The sequence below is a fragment of the Kickxella alabastrina genome (assembly GCF_025024165.1).
Source record: "Kickxella alabastrina strain RSA 675 chromosome Unknown BX661scaffold_46, whole genome shotgun sequence".
NCBI classification, from domain to species: Eukaryota; Fungi; Kickxellomycota; class Kickxellomycetes; order Kickxellales; family Kickxellaceae; genus Kickxella; species Kickxella alabastrina.
This window is the reverse complement of record NW_026251517.1, coordinates 20879-39106: the sequence shown is the minus strand read 5'-3', so window position 1 is coordinate 39106 and position 18228 is coordinate 20879. Positions and strand designations below refer to the sequence as shown.

The following is an 18228-nucleotide window of genomic DNA, read 5'->3' as shown; positions in this document are numbered from 1 at the left end:
CGCCCGACGTACAAGCTCTCGACAACAATAATCTCCTTGCACTCAGCCAAGTTATGAACTGTTTGCCCCTTGGTATTGCGGATCACAAGGCTGGTTTGTTGAGCATGGCGCAGCGGCGAATGGCTGCAATAATTGACTTTGGCGAGAACATTGCTGGGCCAAAGTATTACATACATGGTGGCGTTTTAGCAACTGTATTGTGCAATGCCTCTTCGTTCCTGCTAACCAAAATTACTGGCGTCAGTATGATGCATGTGGCTACCACTATCTGGAACATCAACTATCGCAAGGGCATACGTGTGGCCAGCAAGGGCGTCGTTGTTGATGCAGTTGTCGAGGAGCCAAACAGCAAGGGCGAGATCATTATAGTGACCAAGCTCGTTAATGGAAATGATATTTGCACGACTCTCGAGACAACAGTAACCTTGCCGAAGCTGAATACAAAGCTGTAATAATGTCGTCATTTCGGCACTGCGCATCAGCAATACATCAAGATATTGATCAGTAAACCTTATTAATAAATTTATCATATTGCCATATTTTATGAGTAAATTTTGCGAGCACCAAATATATTTTAAAAAATTTAATTATGCTCTCTCGCCAAGTGCTCAAGATGAATGTGGTTCCTGGTCATATTCATTACCAGCAACAAACAGCGGCTTGTCGTCGCCACCCTGTAGATAGTAGTCAGACAGTCGCACCCGCTTGCCATCCTTGACGACCACTGCCTCGCCCGATCCCCACTTGAACTTAATACTCGGCTCCGCATGGTTACTGATGCCGCTCTCATCGAGATGTCCCTGTGCGTTGGCCCACCAATCCTGCGGTCTGCGCACCTTGCGCCCTGAACGAGTGACAGATGTAGAGAAAGGTTTGGGCTCTGTGTACCTAAAGAACGACTTGACAATTCTTCGCTTGGGCGTGACGGTGCTTGAACTGGGCGTATCCACTGGTCTGTCGCCTAATTCCTTGTCTGGTTCAGAGTCAGAATTTAGATCCAGAGGCAGATCCTGCGGGAAATCATCCGATTCAGCGGCCGATACCGCTGAGACCGCACTTTCCTGAGCTGCCTTGGACCTTGTAGAGACAGGCTTTGTGGCGGGTCTTTTGCGAGGCGTTGATGTGGGAGTGCCCGCTTGGCCCGATGGCAAAGACGCCTTAGGCGTTATTGGCGCGCGATTAGCCGAAGATCTGGTTGTCGGCGTTGTCGGCGTGGCCTTACGCCGGGACTGTTTCGTCGGGGTGTCCATAAACACATTGCTCTCCTTTTTTGAGGTCGAGTCCAAATTTGGCTTTAAAGTCAGCGATGGCTGGGATGACTCGTCGGAGCTATTGATAATTCTCTTTGGTACATTTCGCTTGGCAGAAGACGCAGCCGGCTTTGATCGTGCTGGGACTAAACGCTTACTGGCGTTTTCAAACATCTTGTCCAACTTTTCTATGTCATTTTCCTCGATTGACTCTAATAGTGCCGGCCGACGTGCAACCAACTCCGGTGAGTCATGTAGGTCCTCAGAATCGAGGCCCGTTGTACAGCTTGACTGTGGTATGGGACTGTTTTGACCTTCATCGGCGGTAACTGCTGCATCTTCGCACCCGGTGTCAGCCCTCGAGGTCTGTTCTTCGTCACACTCCGTGATCCTGTCAATACCACCGTCCTCGAACGAATGCGACTCTTCAAGCACAAGCTCTGCTTGTTTTTCGGCACTTGGCTGATTGTTTTTCTGAGGCACAGATCTTCCGAACCCGCCACGAGCAAACAAGCTGGCGCCGCTGCTGTAGACCGAAGAGGCCTTGCGTGACTTAGCTTCTGCATTAGCCGCTGCTGGCGACCTGGAAAAAATAGTCTGTTGTGCGTATGTTTTATCGCTGAGCACCAACGAGGGCAAGCTCTCAAATCCAGCATAGTCCTCGGTTGACTCTTCGCGCCTCAAGGGTGTCGGGCTCTGCTTCGAAGCAATGCTTGTCCTCAGGGCAGAGGCTGGTGGCGCCTCGTAATGCGCGCCAGGGGACTTTCTGCCAAAATCCGCTTCAATGAGCTGCCTCCAGTTTTGAGGAAACCCCTCGGCAAAATATGGAATAAGGTGCTCTGGAAACCCGTTTAACCGCATAGCCTCGATGTCTGCAGGACCGACCAACATGTAATAGGTACCCTTGTTGGTCAGCAACGTGCGGCTATCTACCACCTTTATAATGGCAGAGCTGCGCCGAACTGCCTGGCGCCCATCAGCCCTCATGATCTTCCCGTGAACGCTGACAGTTCCCCTAGCCGAGTCCAGGTAAGCAGACCAGCTATTAATATGGCACTGTGTTGTGTTGGCAGCAAGGACGTGTGCTGGCAGGGTGCTTCCGGGGATAAACCGCTGATCTGGCAGCGAGTGTGGGCGCGTCCGAATCGGCTGTACAGATACCGGGTACTTTGACGGCGAGCGGTGAGACACAGACATCTTATGGTCAAAAACAGGACCACCATTAATACGTCTGGAAATATCGGCGGGCGACACGGCATTTTCACCATGTCGCGGAATGGGGTGGTGCCATGTTGGCGCGTTGTGTGTGGAGATTGGGCGCATTGACCCGGGTGGTGCGCCGCTGATGGCATTTCCAGTCATAATAGGCCGTGTGCTTGAGGCGGTCAGACCTGAGCCACGACTGGGCTGCCCCAGGTGGCGAGGGTATGGCGACTTTAGCACCTCGACATTTTTTATTCTGTTAAAAAAGTTTGCTGCGTCCTTATTGCCGCGTCCGTCCATTGCAAAAAAATAAATTGGAATTAATAAAATAAGATAACGAGGAATAAAGGCCAATTTGAATTAACAAAATGGTTTCATTTCGATTCGAAAAAAACGCGGAAGGAAAAATGAAATAACTTGTTTGCACAAAGTTTGATCGACCTGTTTCTTTTTTACTGCTGCCCCTTTCGCCTTAAAAATTGGACCCTTTGTGCAATTTTTCAATCACAAATCCAAAGCAGAGCCAGACAAAAATAAGAGTGTTAAAACTTCAATTCAATTTATTGTACATAAATTTATCGCTGAGCATTAATGAACAACAATAAACATAGAAAAATTAAACAACACACCAGGTTGGTTGATAATTAGAGTGAAAAATGCGCTTAAAGCTCCTGGGAGGGGTTGGCCTTCTTGGACTTCTGGGGCAAGAGAGTGGCGTGGATGTTGGGCAGGACACCACCCTGGGCGATGGTGACGTTGCCGAGCAGCTTGTTGAGCTCCTCGTCGTTGCGGATGGCGAGCTGCAGGTGACGGGGGATGATACGGGTCTTCTTGTTGTCGCGGGCAGCGTTACCGGCCAGCTCGAGGATCTCGGCGGTCAGGTACTCGAGGACGGCGGCCAGGTAGACGGGGGCACCGGCGGCAATGCGCTGGGCGTAGTTGCCGCGACGCAGGTGACGGTGGATACGGCCGACAGGGAACTGGATGCCAGCCTTGCTCGAGCGCGACTTGGGTCCGGCCGAAGCGGAGATACCGGCCTTGCCAGATGCGGATTTGCCACCAGCCATTGTGATTAAAAGTGAGTGTTGTGAGGGGAGGGTGGTTGTGTGTTGTGGTTGTGTGTTTGCTCGAGAGCGAAAGGAGACTGAAGAAAAAGCGTGGAATGAAAATGTGTATTGGTAAAGCACAAGAAAAAAAACCAGCAAAAATGAGATGGCGGCGCTTGCCGGCTGTTTATATATGAGCAAGGGCGGTTGGTTGATAGAAAATGCAGAGACGCGTTCGTGCTGGAATATCGAGAAATGCAAAATTTCAAAACCCCAAATCGAATCGAGCAAGCACAAAGCGTAAAGCGTGCCTTTTGGGGGCTAATCAAGCGGGTGCATTCTCCTGCCAAGACGAAAAATACGAAATTGCAACGGCGCGCTGCAAAAAAATAATTGGACGCCTGTGATTGGCTGCCGTGCCTCTTTTCGCGTGCCGAAAATCGAAGTGTGTACTGAGTGCTCGATTTTTCAAAAATCGACAACCACAGCTGCTCCTCGATTTCAGCCAATCAGCGTCGGCCAGTTTATTTCTGACTTTTTTCGTCTTGCATTTTTGGATCTTGCGTCTCGCGTCTGGTGCCGTGCGGCTATTCTTGGCCCGTATCTGCGTAGTTTTTTTGCATCTTTCGCGTGAGCTGGAGCCAGAGCGTCTGGCTGCGTGCCTCCGAGCACAGGCGCCGGCTGTTGTCTTTGCTGGTGCTGGTGCCGGCGCTGGCACTGCCACTGGTACTACCACTGGTACTGGTGCGTCTTTTTTCCACGCAAAGAACACTTTGGTTCAGCCTGGCTCGAAACAGAACCAAGACAATAGCACTGCTGGCCTTAATGCCTGCTGCTGCCAATGCTGATAAGGCGTCGCAGAAAGCTTTGGACTCTTGGGCTTTGCTGAGCCGAGAATGACAAAATCTAAAAGTGCAAAGACATTCGAAAAATCGAAATGCGCTTGGCCAATCAGCACGCGCCAGTCGAGACGCGCTACCTCTGCTCGATTTTGAGGGCAAGAGAAAAACGGAAAAATCGAGTTGAAAGCGCGCTGCTCGATTTTTCTCAAATCGGCTCTTATGCCCCCCAAGCATATAAAACAGATGGCCGCCGCCCCCTGTGCTTGTGCACCTCGCGTTTTTTCTTTCAGTCACAAACAACCACTTTTTCCCAACTTCTTTTTTCACAGCATTTTCTTTGCTTTTCCCACCCTCCACTCCAAACACCCACACTCACGCTCACACACCCAATTTCAAATGGCACCCAAGGTCGCAGAGTCCAAGTCCGCCGTCGGTGGCAAGGCCCCCGTCAAGTCCGTTGGCGAGAAGAAGGCCCGCAAGGCCGTCCGCAAGGAGACCTACTCGACCTACATCTACAAGGTCCTGAAGCAGGTTCACCCCGACACCGGTATCTCGAACAAGGCCATGTCGATCATGAACTCGTTCGTCAACGACATCTTTGAGCGCATCGCCACCGAGGCCTCCAAGCTCGCTGCCTACAACAAGAAGTCCACCATCACTTCTCGCGAAATCCAGACCGCTGTCCGTCTCCTGCTCCCTGGAGAGCTGTCGCGCCACGCCGTGTCGGAGGGCACCAAGGCCACCACCAAGTTCGTTGCTGCCTCCAAGTAAACTGTATGACAGTTTAGTGGTTGCATCTGGCATCTGCCAAAGGTTATGCTTACGCAGCGGTAGTTGTCACTTTCATACCAACAGTCGTTTTTCTATGTAATTATAATTATCAAAATAATAATGGAACATTATTCTTGAAAAAAAAACAATTAGTGTATGCTCATACGATAATGTGTGCTATAAGGATACCTAAAAAAATCACATGTGTAAGGGTGAGCGAAATTGTGAGCGAACATCCGCCAAACTTCTACAAAAAAATATATCTGTGTGCTAAGCAGCTTAGATGAGCCTGCAGGCTGTAAGCATTACTGAACAACCAAGTTTCAATGCAGATATCCAATGTGTTTGGTTGTTTTTTCTGTACATGGCAAAATGCAAGCTAATCCTACAGACGCCAAACAAAGCGACTAATAAATATTATTGGAAAAGCATTAGAAACAAACAAGAATTCTTGAGATTCTAACAACCTAGTGAGGGGTGGTTTGGGTTATGTACTCAGCGAGGGTTTTGAGATAACAAGGTAAAGCTTTGTGGAAGTACCTGATTTGAAATTGTATAATTAGGATATTGTACATAACTAGTGTACCGGCAAATTTGGTTTATATTCGCGCATATATTGAGATAAATTAGCAATGTTTTGTAAAAGCATCACAGGCAGCATCCCTGCCAGTTTGACATCCACAACCAACACTTATTTGTTTGTAACTTTACTCACTATTCTTGGAATTTATTTGTACATTTGTTCTGCTGACACGCTGAAATACAACCGCTTTAGGTTGTGTAAATAAATTGCTGGGGATTAGTGATCCTTTGACCTTTCGGCCTAAATATCTCAAAATTTTAATTTTGACTGTCTACTCGAGTATTATTAAGCTGGAAATAGACCACTATAACTTTCTCAATGGACTTTTATGATAAGTCAGTCAAGCAAACATAAATATATTTTATTATATGCTTACGTTTTTCCAAATTTTCTCTAAGAGTTGACGCCAAAATGTATTGCATACTCGCACATATCAGCACACGCAACACATTAATACTAACGTGACCAATTTGTGCTAAAGTATCATTATTATATGCAACTTTACTTGTGCCTTCCAAATATATCAATTTAAATACTTGTTGGCATAAATAAATGGGGAGCTATTCAACGACTGCATGAATTTTTAAAGTTGCACAACTGAGCGCAGCACAAGAAAACAGGTTTATTCAGCTTTGTTACTGCTAATTAAAAATAAAATACAATTAAATCTGATCAACATAAATATAATCATGATTAGGTTGCACGCTCTCTGGCATTTCTGCTGTCAGCGGACATTTTGAAATGGTGCTTTTACTTTTTTTTACCTTTTTTGTTTTCGATCGACAATAGAGAAGCGCAGTAGCCCGAGCGTGCTCGAAGGGACAAACATCTTTCAAGTGCCTGCAAAATTCATTGAGACGGGTCCCTCATATGACTAAGTACGTTTATTTTTCGGGGAGTCCAACTCACATGCCCACATGATACTATTGTACATGGTCTGTGGGCCAGAGGCGTTTTCTGGTTAAAAAGGGGTGCAAAAAACGAATTTGGTGGCAGGACCTCATCTTCACATGCTGGAACGTTGTGCATGGATGCTTGTTCATCTGCTTCAGCGCGGCCATACACATGTTGGGCAGGAAAGCGGAGGGAGATTTCCAGATGTCGGTCAAGTTTAGTTTGTTGCACAGCAAAAAATTATGTAGAAACCGGCACACAATCCAAACAAATTGATTGGGGAAATTGTCGGTCGATCATTGGACCGCTTGAGCACTGGCGGACGTGCGATACAATTTTTCCTGCTGGCCCGGCGGAATTAAGCAATTCAGCAAAGGAAAAGCTCGATTTAAAGCATAACAAACAAACACCAGGCAGGCAGGCGAGGGGGGCGGGGGCTCGCTTACAAAGGGCGCAATTGCGCATGACAGTCCAAAGAGAATAACATTTCCGAAGGCGCTGGGGTTGGAGAGCAGGTAAAGGCAAAGCCCATACTCGAAAGGAGGAAGAATAATGCTGGACAAAAGGGAAATCCATTCCAAAATTGCCAACCCAAATTTGGTCTTCTGAACTCTTTTCCCCCCACGCTTGAAACAACCCCCACTTTGGCCCTTCCCCTCTGTTTTTACACTTCGCCTCCCCACAAGAAAAAAGAGTACATTTTTTGTCTTTGTGTCAAGCTTTTGTTTGTTTGTTTTTTTAGCAGGTAGTGCGCCGGCTAATACACGCGTGGTACAGCACACTACTGAAGCATACCTATCTTCTTTCCTTTCCTTTTCTCTTCTGTTTTCTTTTCTTTGGTTCTACCATCCCCGCTTGCTCTCCCTATTTCTATTTTCATATCCTCTATTGCCAACCTGTATCTTTCCCTCGCCGTTTTGTTATTTTGTCTATTTATTTATATTGTCTGTGCACTGCATTGCCCTCATTGCGCTACTTACATTTACACCATCTGTTCCAGCATTTATTCTAATTTCTATCAACATAAACAAAAAAATTACCTCAAGACTCGCGTCTTATCGGCAAGTATACTCACTCACCGTTGTCGATTATTATGAGCGCAGCAGCAGCAGTAGCTTCTGAGTTCGGCAGCACACTCGCTGCCAGCGTGCCCGTCGACGCAGCCTTCAACATGTTCAGCCCGGATGCGTGGCTTTCGGCTGCTTACACCGCGGCAGGATACGACAAGTCGCAGTGGAGATGGGTCAACGGCACCACTTATTTGTCGACCTGGCAGGAGGTCGGCCTGGGCATGATCGTTTACCTCGGAGCCATCTTTGGGATCCAGTTCCTGATGAGATCGCACAAGGGATTCAAGCTTAACAGGCTCGCGCAGGTCCATAACCTCATTCTCACCCTCGTGTCGCTTGTCCTTCTGGTGCTTTTTGTCGAAGAGCTAGCGCCAATCATCTCCGAGGGCGGTCTTTTCTACGCCGTGTGCGACCAGAAGGCGTGGACCCAGCGCCTCGAGGTTCTCTACTACCTCAACTACCTGACCAAGTGGCTCGAGTTCACCGACACTGTCTTCCTGGCTCTCAAGAAGAAGCCCCTGCAGTTCCTGCACGTCTACCACCACACGCTGACCATGGTCCTCTGCTTCACCCAACTCAACGGCGCCACCTCGGTCTCGTGGGTCGTCATCACGCTCAACCTGTTCGTTCATGTTATCATGTATTTCTATTACTTCCTTGCGTCGTGCGGTATCCACCCGTGGTGGAAGAAGTACGTTACTACTCTTCAGATCACCCAATTCATCATCGATCTTGGATTCGTCTACTTCTGCACCTACCAGCTTATCGGCTCGCGCTACTACCCCTCGCTCCCGTGCTACGGTGACTGCGCTGGAACTGAGGATGCTGCTATTTTTGGCTGCGCCCTGCTGTCGTCATACCTGCTGCTTTTCATCCAGTTCTTCCAGCGCACTTACACCAAGAAGCAGGCCGCCAAGAACAAGCTCAAGACCCAGTAAGCAAGTACGTGCCGGATGCGTGAAATGTCTTCTTTTTCATTTCCCTTTGATTTACAGCTATTTGATTCGATTTCAATTTAATATATCTATTATTTTATCACCCACTATAGTCAGTGCATATTGTTCCATATTGTTCAATGTTATGTAATGTTTAATTCTGGACAATGTGCTCATATTTGTATGTTCAAAAAGCGCAAAAAAAGATAGTATCACATCACATTGGTAGGAACGTAATCGCACACGTAGCCATGCTACCAACCAACAACCATAAACTCAATTAGAACAGGGCATCCTCCTCACGCAGGTACTCGCCGTTATCGGACTGGTGGAACACAGCGATACCGGTCGGGTCAACCTTGCGCATATCCACGGTCGATCTCGCGCTGACACCGAACCCCAGGGGAACATCAGCCATGTTGTAAATTACAACGCCCTGGTGCTCAGGCATATCCTCTGTGACACGTCCAATATGGGCCTTGACAACATGGTTGCCATACAAGAAGGGCATCTCGCCGTTGGGCTTCACCCATACCTTGTATGTCGCGTACTGCGCCAAGTACGGCAGCGCCGTGATGTGCATGCGGAACTTGCCGGTCTTTGTGAACTTGCCGAAGCACACTCCCAGTGCAATCAGGTTGAGGCGGCCAATTGGCGTCGCCTTGCGCATGATGTCTTCACTGACATAGTACACGCGATCCTTCTGTAACCGGAAGCAGTATGGCTCGTCGGGGCGGTCGATCAGGTGGACAATGTTGCGACCGATGCTATGAAGTGTGAACAAGGGTTGAAAGGTCAGGTTTAGCGAATGCCACAGCTGGGTTTATCAGGTGCATTACCTTGGCTTCTTCGACACTGGGTTATGTCCTGTCAAAGCGATGCACTTACTATTTTGAGAGCTTCTCAAACAAAACTTTGGTCTCGTCGTCTGTAAGTGGCCGCATTATTCAGTTTTACGTGGTGGGTGTATCGGTGGAATTGAATTTGTGGGTGAAAGGTCAAATAGAAAATCGACGTGCAATAGACAAAAAATAACAACAAGTATAGACAAAGAGCAAGCAGAGGACTGTGAGACCATGTCGAGCGCTTCCTTGCTTGCACTCGCGATCCTAAGCAGCAAGCTGAACCAGCAGCAGCAAAAAAAACTGAGAAAGCGAGTCCTAAAAAAGTACAACTTTGTTTAATTTTTCGCTTTTTTCTGTCTTTGCAACAGGCAAAAAATAATGATCCACTGATCGGATAACTGATCAAATCAAGACACGAATTCGCGCTATACACATGCAAAAGAGTGAAAAATCGGCTGCCAGCGCCAATTTCGAGTAATTTGAAGGCTTGAAGTGGGTGTAGCTGCAAGTTAGAGCTCACAAAACGCACAGCAAAAAGGTAGGGCCTGTGTGTTCATCCTTTCTCACTAACTGGCTTTAATTATATTTTCAAAATGGTGCGTAAACAGCGTTAATTATTTGCAAGCAGTTTTGCACAGACAAAATCCAGATCGGAACAGTGTTTGCGCGGAGCGATGGATACGACGGCTTCAAAATTAGATGGATGCGACGGATGGATGCGTGGCAGGAATTACAGCCAATTTATGTAGTGTTGGCTGCAAACTCAAAATATCAGTAAATGGATACGCTTAAACAATATTGTTAGCACTTTGATTTTTGAGGAGCTCTCAACACTAGTGGCGGCATTTTCAATTTTGAAGGGCAGCAAATGGAATGAGGGGCATTTGCAAATTTCGACCGATTCGAATTTTTTGCATTTGCTGTCTTAGAGATCGCTCAAGCGCTTTTTTATTTCTAAGGGCACTTGTTTTGATTTGTGCCTGGAGGAATGGGAGGCAGATCCACGTTTGCTTTGGCGATCTCTAGACAACCTATTCAGAATGGTCCAAGCAGTTCTCTTTTTAAATGAGGACTGTGCCGCTGTTAATTCCCCAACGCTCTTCTGCGCATATACATTGCGTTTTTTTGAAGCCGTTGCACGATGCCAGTAACTCGCAGATAGCAACAAAACAACAGCAGCAGCAGTGTGTACTTTTACTGCTGCGCGCGCACATTCTACATACACTTGTTGCGCTGCAAACACCCACACGCCCTGTTGCATTAAACACACTTTACTAATACCCAAGCCTTTTTGTTTTTCCTCAATTATTTTATTTTTAGCCGACCCGTTTCTCCCACAACCGTAAGAAGCGCGGACACGTCTCCGCCGGACATGGTCGCATTGGTAAGCACCGCAAGCATCCCGGAGGTCGTGGTCTTGCCGGTGGTCAGCACCACCACCGCATCCACATGGATAAGTACCATCCCGGTTACTTTGGTAAGGTCGGTATGCGTTACTTCCACAAGACCCAGAACCAGTTCTGGCGCCCCACCATCAACGTGAACAAGATCTGGACCCTTGTTGACGCTGAGTCCCGCGCCAAGGCCCTTGAGAACAAGGAGCTTGCCCCGGTTGTTGACCTCATCAGAAGCGGCTACGCCAAGGTCCTCGGTAAGGGCAGACTCGACAAGAAGCGCCCCATCATTGTCAAGGCCCGCTACGTCTCCAGCCTGGCTGAGAAGAAGATCAAGGCCAGCGGTGGTGCCGTTATCCTTGCCGCTTAAGGTGTCGATTGAAAATAGACATTAACTGTTTTTAGCCTTTTTCCTTTAGTTGTGTGCGAGACCGTACACGGATTCAATGTATTTTGGTTTGTTTACGGTAAAACTATTCAATTAGAAAAGTGGAGTGATGAGTTTATTTGATATTAAATTGAGGCTAAAATGAAATGTCAGATTTAGTTTCGTTGTGCTTAGAGCGTCGGGGAGTCATGCTGGTCCGTTGCCACGCTATCGTCAACTTTTGGGGGCGTCAGGGCGGCAACAGCAACGGCGGCAGCGCTGCTTATGGAGATGATCGGCACGTCGTCATCGTCGTCGTTGTTGGTAATGTTGTTGCTGGGTTTGGCATCGACTGAGGTGACAGAAGCCTGGATCTCCGGCGTGTCGTTTGCGACGCTGTGGATGCTGCTGTTCGCGCTGATTGCAATATTGTCAACATCAGGCTTTGACGGCTCCCTCCCGTCGGTTGAAATCGTTTCCTCTGCGACTGTGGGCACCCTTGCTATCGGTCGGAGAGGCATCGACATAGTACCCGATGCCGATGACATGGTCGGAGTCTCTTGGGACTTACTGCGGTTGCGATTCACATGGTCATTGCTGTCGGCAGCAAGCTGGGACATAGATATAGGCGTGGGCTCTCTCCAGGGAACGCTGATTGCGCTCGTGGCGCGCTGGGAGTGAATATACGGCGCACCCAGCGGCGACAGCTGCGAGCTGAATGACGGCATGTGGTTCAGCGCACTCGGCGAGTCCGGCTGGGGTGGCATGCTGGGGGTGCGTGTGAACAGCGTGGCCTCGTTCAAATTAGGATCCAAGTCGATGGCGACACCATAGGAGCCAATGCGAGCGTAGAACATGCACAGGCGCAGGCGAATAGTCTCCATGTACAGATCCATGACAGAGCGCGAGGCAAAGATACCCTGGCGCAGGTAGCGCACAAAGCCGTAGAACTCGCACACTGCAACCAAGCGGTCGCGACACACAGTATCGATCTGGATCCACTCCGAATCGGCCTTGACGCCCATGCGGAAGCGATAGGTGCACTGACACTCGCGCCCGCACGCCTGGCAGCCCTTGGAGTTGTAGGCCACGCTACCGCTTAGACGCTCCCAGAGCATAGCCTGGCGGTGGCCATTGGCGCGCTCAGCCGCCTGCTGCTGGCGGCTCATATCGGCGGCCACCTGCACCGACATCTCCTCGACATGCAGGCGGTTGGAAGAGATGGCCTCAAGCACGTTGCGCACAGAGATGCGGGGCCTTGGGCCAAAGCGCAGACAGGGCTCGATGTCCTCGGTGACCACGTTCTTTATGTATGGCATGGTCATGTAGTTGACCAGGCGGTTGGACTGCGTCTGCGTGGTAAAGTCTCTGAACTCAGCAAACAGCACGTCGTCCAGCCGGATGGGCACACCCGATGTCGACGCTCCTGCCAATGACTTTGTCCCTGCCATGACAGAAATCGCGTGCATGCCCAGACGGAACCCATCGCCGTGCGCGCCAAACATCACGCTGCCGCTGCCTCCACTTGCCCCGTTCGAGTTGTTCAAAAGGCTCCCATCGCGCTTCATCGAGGCGATATCCACGATGTCGCTGTGGTGGGAGCTGAAGCTACCTCGGCGGCTGGACGCAATGTTGCGTCTGACTACCAGCTCGTCATACTCAGCGCTCATCTTCTCTATGCGCTCCTTGAGCTCCTGCGACTGCAAGGTCTCATTCGCCAGGCGGACCTCCATGTCAGCAATGATGTTGCGGAGGTGCGCAGTGGTCTTCTCTGCCTCGAACCGCGCCTTCTTCTCAGCGGACACCATCGTATTGGCCTCGGTGAACAGTTTTTGGGTCAGGTCCTCGAGCTCGGCCTCGACCAGCTCGCGAGAGTGCGCAATTTCAGCCGTCATGTTAACCTGATCGACAAACTTGTCGTTCATCGCCGACAGGTCGTTTTTGAGCCCGGCGATGATGTCGCGCTGGTTGTCGATTTTCCTCTCCTGATCCGAAGAGCGCGTCTCCAAGTCGGCTATGTAATCCACATGCCTCGCTTTCTCGTGTGCCAGCTCGTTGATGCGTTGCGAGGCAATCTCAAGGTCATCCAGTGCCTTCAGCCGTTCGTCGTTCTGCTTGGCCAGCACTTGTGGCCGCCCACTGCACAGGCCACACACACCGGGGCTGGCCGCCAGCAGCACTCTTTGACACGCACACGCCGGATCGCACTCGCTGGGGTCACGTACAATGGACTCTGCATGCACTTCGGCTGCGTTTTTGGGCGATGAAGCCCCCAAGTCCACGGCCGCCAGCGACGAGGCTGAAGCCGAAACTGAGATGTCCTGGGGTGTCTTGTTACCGTCCAAGGTTTGTGTTTGAGACCTTGAAGTTGCTGTGTCCTTTTGCTGCGGCATTGTTGGGTCCAAGTTCTTTAGCGCTAGGGATACGTTGCTCAGCTTTTCATAGAGTGTGTCCAGCTCCTGTGTAGCCGTGCTTGCCGAAACCGCTGCAGCTGCCGCCGCCTGCTGCTGCTGAATCATATCTGCAGAGTCTGCTTCTCCGTGCTGCCCCTGGATGGCATAATTGCTACTAGCCAGTGGTGCTGACGGTCTACTGCTTGACATATTCTGCTGCGCTGAAGAGTATCCCGCTATGTTGGTGGTGAACTGTATAAAATCAGGTGTGGCCATACAGCCAACAGGGTGCGATTGCTAAAGATACTTTGCTTGGAAGCGGAAAAAAGAAACGGTATACCAATAATCAGCTCGGGTGTAGAGACGAGAAGAGAAACAAGAAAAAAGCACCGTCTTTTTTATCTGTTATAAAAAGGGGAAGCAGTAAAAATAACAAACAACAGTGGTTGTTGTGGTGGGAACGGCTGTGGGAAGTCGAATTAGTGCGCCTGCTGGCTGCTAAAGATTGTAATAAAAGTATTGAATTTGCGAAATTTCAAGAGCAGAAAAGTGCGAGGGCCAGCTGTAGTGTGCAGTCTTCCTCAATACAAGCCCATGTCAACTTTAAATTTTCTCCTTTTTTGTGCGATGATGATGATGACTCGGGTGAATGAAAATGCCCATTGTATCACAGCCCGTAAAATAAAGGCTTATTAACAAACACAGCACGTGGTCAGAAGAGAGAGGTGGGGAACGCAGGGAAATTGTCGGATTGTGCTTGCCCTGCCTCCTTCCCCGCTTACAATTAGCATCTGCTGCAACCATGTTTTTGCAAAGATGCAAAGCGTTGACGGCAATGCAGAGGGATTAATACAACGCACCGGCCATGCCATAGGCCAAACAGCTGGAAGGCATCCGCCTCGATATTGCCATTTGTTTGTTATCTTATTTTGCATGTGGTCTCTTTGTACGCTTAAAATCGCACTATCTGTCTGCCATGGATGACACCGATACTATCTGTGCTGCGCACACTGCGCTCGGCAATTGCAAGACGCAAGATAAATAGGCTGCTTGCACGGTTCATTTCTTATAACATAGACAAAGCAGAGCTGAGTTGATGACTCTTCTCACGTGACACGGCCCACATATACATATCAAATGTGGCCCTAATGATGTCAATTTTATTGGGGGAACGAAATGCGCCGCTTTTTTCGCAAAATATTTTTCTGACCCCATCTTCTCTGACGCACAATATCAATCGGATTATTTGCAAACAATAAAAATGGCTCTTCCTTCTGCTGATCAAACCGGCAACATGGCCGAGATGGAGATGCAGTGGGCAGTCAAGGCCATGCACCACGCCGAGACATACATGCAGCTGCTCAAGGCTGTCGGCGGAAAGAACTTTAAGCTGACGCCGATCGACGACGAGCTCTACAGTGATTTTAAGCGGAACTTCCCCGATCTCAATATTGCCGTGCTGAACGATGATGACTTCAAGACTGATATGGCAAAGGCCAAATGGCGCGAGTTCATCAACAAGTATGAGAACCGGGTCACTGACTTTAACTTTGGATCGCTTCTTCGCATTGACTGCACGGGCGACTATTCTGAGGACAACACGATGTTTGTTATGCGGACGCAGTTCTACTGCATTGAGATTGCCCGGAACAAGGAGGGTCTCAATGACTCTCACCACAGCTGATTTTTGGCTTTCTTTTTGGGCCCAGGGATTTAATAGATTATTTTCTAGTTCAAATAAAGAATGGTTCACGATTCCCTGAGCTGGATCACATGGAGGCAGGATAATAAGGGGTGAGACAATCAATTTCAAGGCTTGATTGTTGCCTTTCCTGTTTCTTTTGTCGACGCATTTGCCATAGCTGACTGTACAATTCATTTTGTTTTATTTTAATTCAATTCAATTCACAAAATAAATGTCACATTCGCATTCATGCTGCAACCACCAGTTGGCCAAGGGCTACATTCCCAAGCACAACACGCAGGCTTGCGAGGCTTACGACCACTTCCTCATATCGTCTGAGACACTTAGTCTTGACAGAGCCTGCGCTCTTGTTCGTGACGACTCTGCCGGGGCCATATCGACATTCGAAGGAACAACGAGAAACACATTCAACGGCAAGCGTGTCCTCCGGTTAGAATACGAGGCATACGAGCCAATGGCAAGGAAAGAATGGCTCAACATTGTTCAAGAGGCTCGCAGCAAGTATCATCTTTTGGGAACGGCGATGCACCACAGGATCGGCGAAGTGCCTGTTGGTCAAACGAGCGTTATTATTATAGCCTCATCTGCACATCGCGCAGATGCCATTAACGCAGTGCACTTTTTAATTGACAGCTTAAAGGCGCGCCTGCCCATATGGAAGAAGGAGATTCTAGACGATGGCTCAGGTGCCTGGAAGGAAAACGAAGCCATTGATCTCACTGTTCACCGGCCGGTTTCTCATTGAGCTTATACTCACTATTGGATATAATGCGCGTAGAATATAATGTATGTGCAAACCTTTGTATAAATATTTTTTATATTTTTATTAAACTATACATATATTGTTGCCTATCCTAAATATATTGGCGAGTTTTCTTACAATATTTTATATTTTATTCTGCCAATTTTTTTGAATCTTTATTCAGGTATTTCCTCAATTTAACATTATCAGAAAAAACCTAGGTGAAATATATATATATATTGCAAAAACAAAACTACTTACAAAATGAAGTAAATATTTCGGTATTTGTATTGCTATTTAAGCTTCAGTTTCTGCTCCAGCGATTTCCCATTTTTCTCTTTTTTTATGACAAAAAATACCTTCACGTATTTATTTATTTATATTTTTGTGCTTATTAGACTAATTACATTCGACAATGACCAAAACACAACCCATGTATCTTAAATTGTTTATTTGCGCAACACTACTCCTGTGTCACTACAGAAACTGTGAGTTGCTGCTCCAAATACGCCAGCGCATCCCGAATATCGTTAAACCCGTGTTCGCCGCCGGCTTCGGCCATACGTGATATTCTAAAGCGTTCGCGTACCCCATCACAGACCCTGGCAAACGCCACGCGCACTTGGCGGCGACTGTACTCACGCACAATATTGAGCAGAATCTCCAACGCGCTGCCGTCGATATCCGACATTCCGATCAGATCGAAAACCACTGCCCTCGTGGGCTTCATTCTCGGATCTTCTGAAGGATGCACGCGCATGTCGCCGTACAGCTCAAGGCGGTTGAGCCGCGCGTGTAGCTGGCCAGCGTTGGCAAAGTAAAGAGGCTCATCGACACGCACGATTAGAACGCCCTCAATATGCTGCACACGCGTCTCTTCCTCTCCTTCGCTCGCATTGTCGGAATCATCCAATATTTCGACGTCACCCGCATCAACAGTGTGCTGGGGGGTCTCACCGATGCTGCTGAGCGACTGCTGGCTCAAAAAATTCGGGCGCGAGATCACACCGTCGATTGGGTGGAATTCCTGATCATTACTGGTTGACCTCCCAAGCAGCTTGATGCGTGGCATGTTCGAGCGCTTTATAACCATGACCAGTGAGATGACCACTGCAAGCAGGATGCCCGTCTCAACTGACGCAACCACGCTGCTTGCGCAGATGAACAGAAGCAAAAACAGGTCTGACCATGCTCCCACCTTGAACAGGAAAGATATGGCACCCGGAGTCGCCTCAAGCAGAGAGGTGACAGCGTCAACAATGATCGCGGCCAAAACGCCCAGAGGCAGGTGGTACAGGTAGGGCAGAACGCGCAAAAGCGATACCAAAACAAGGAGTGTGGTGACAATGCCCGACATCTGGCTGCGCGCCTTGGCACGGTCGTTCAACTTGCTGCGCGACAGCGACCCAAACGCAGGATACGCAGCAAATGCCGATCCGATAATGTTTGAAATGCCCAGTGCGACAAGCTCACGGTTGGACGACACGGCGTAGTGGTTGCGGCTGGCGTACTCGCGTGCCACAATTACAGACTCGACAACACCAATCATTGTGATTGTGATTCCCGACGACACAATGTCCTTGGTATCGACAAGCGCCGGTATTTTTGGAATGCCAAAGTGCGGCAGGTCGCCGTCGACATGGCCAAATACATTGACAGTGTGGTTGACTTTGAGCTTTGCGAGCCATGAGACTAGCGTTGCCAAAATAATGACAAGCAGCGTGTCGGGAACTCCTTGCAGCCACCTGGCCGACTTGAACCGGGACTTTGCTATACGCAGCAAACGCAAGAAGACCAGCGCACCGAGCGATATGGCTGCAGTCATCACGTGTATTTGGTCTAAATTCGAAAGCATAAACTTGAGCTCATTCCATGGCGACGTGTGGACAGAAGTTGGAGCTGGAAGTCCTAGCACAATCCGTGACTGGCCAATAAGCACCACAATGGCTGCACCGCTGATAAAACCGCGCAGGGACGACTCTGAAATCATAGAATCCAAAAACCCGAACCGGAACATGCCCAAGGCAAACGTAAAAGCGCCTGAAACCAAGGCCACTGTGCTGGCAACGGCCGAGGAAAACGCATCAATAGTGTCATCAGGAGGGGTGTTGGGGCTGTAAGCAGCAAAAAGATGCTTCAGTTGGCTCTTGACGATGGTTCCGGTCAGCACCGATACCAGCGCCTCGGG

The 18228-nt window shown here is 48.9% G+C and overlaps 4 protein-coding genes across 4 annotated transcripts; 3 read left to right on the top strand and 1 right to left on the bottom strand.

Annotated features, from left to right (window-relative positions):
* Nucleotides 1–3115: 3115 nt before the first annotated feature.
* On the bottom strand, nucleotides 3116–3520 carry BX661DRAFT_201168 (histone-fold-containing protein; the record flags this gene model as incomplete). The annotated part of the gene is made up of 1 exon (XM_051538475.1): nucleotides 3116–3520. One exon carries the CDS (start codon nucleotides 3518–3520, stop codon nucleotides 3116–3118), a length of 405 nt encoding a protein of 134 aa, XP_051388585.1.
* A 1102-nt stretch (nucleotides 3521–4622) lies between these two features.
* BX661DRAFT_189694 (histone H2B) lies at nucleotides 4623–5258 on the top strand. The gene has a single exon (XM_051537605.1). It carries the CDS (start codon nucleotides 4738–4740, stop codon nucleotides 5110–5112), a length of 375 nt encoding a protein of 124 aa, XP_051388584.1. The 5' UTR covers nucleotides 4623–4737; the 3' UTR covers nucleotides 5113–5258.
* Nucleotides 5259–9931: 4673 nt separating this feature from the next.
* Nucleotides 9932–11306, top strand: BX661DRAFT_189690 (ribosomal protein L18e/L15P). The gene is made up of 2 exons (XM_051537604.1): nucleotides 9932–10035; nucleotides 10760–11306. The coding sequence occupies exons 1-2, from the start codon at nucleotides 10033–10035 to the stop codon at nucleotides 11201–11203; spliced, it is 447 nt and encodes a 148-aa protein (XP_051388583.1). The 5' UTR covers nucleotides 9932–10032; the 3' UTR covers nucleotides 11204–11306.
* Nucleotides 11307–14854: 3548 nt separating this feature from the next.
* Nucleotides 14855–15277, top strand: BX661DRAFT_147001 (putative polysaccharide biosynthesis protein; the record flags this gene model as incomplete). The annotated part of the gene is made up of 1 exon (XM_051533204.1): nucleotides 14855–15277. The coding sequence occupies one exon, from the start codon at nucleotides 14855–14857 to the stop codon at nucleotides 15275–15277; it is 423 nt and encodes a 140-aa protein (XP_051388582.1).
* Between the last annotated feature and the right edge of the window lie 2951 nt (nucleotides 15278–18228).

Excerpts from the sequence above, each read along its gene's own strand:
- BX661DRAFT_189694 (XM_051537605.1), top strand. The coding sequence starts at position 4,738 with ATGGCACCCAAGGTCGCAGAGTCCAAGTCCGCCGTCGGTGGCAAGGCC.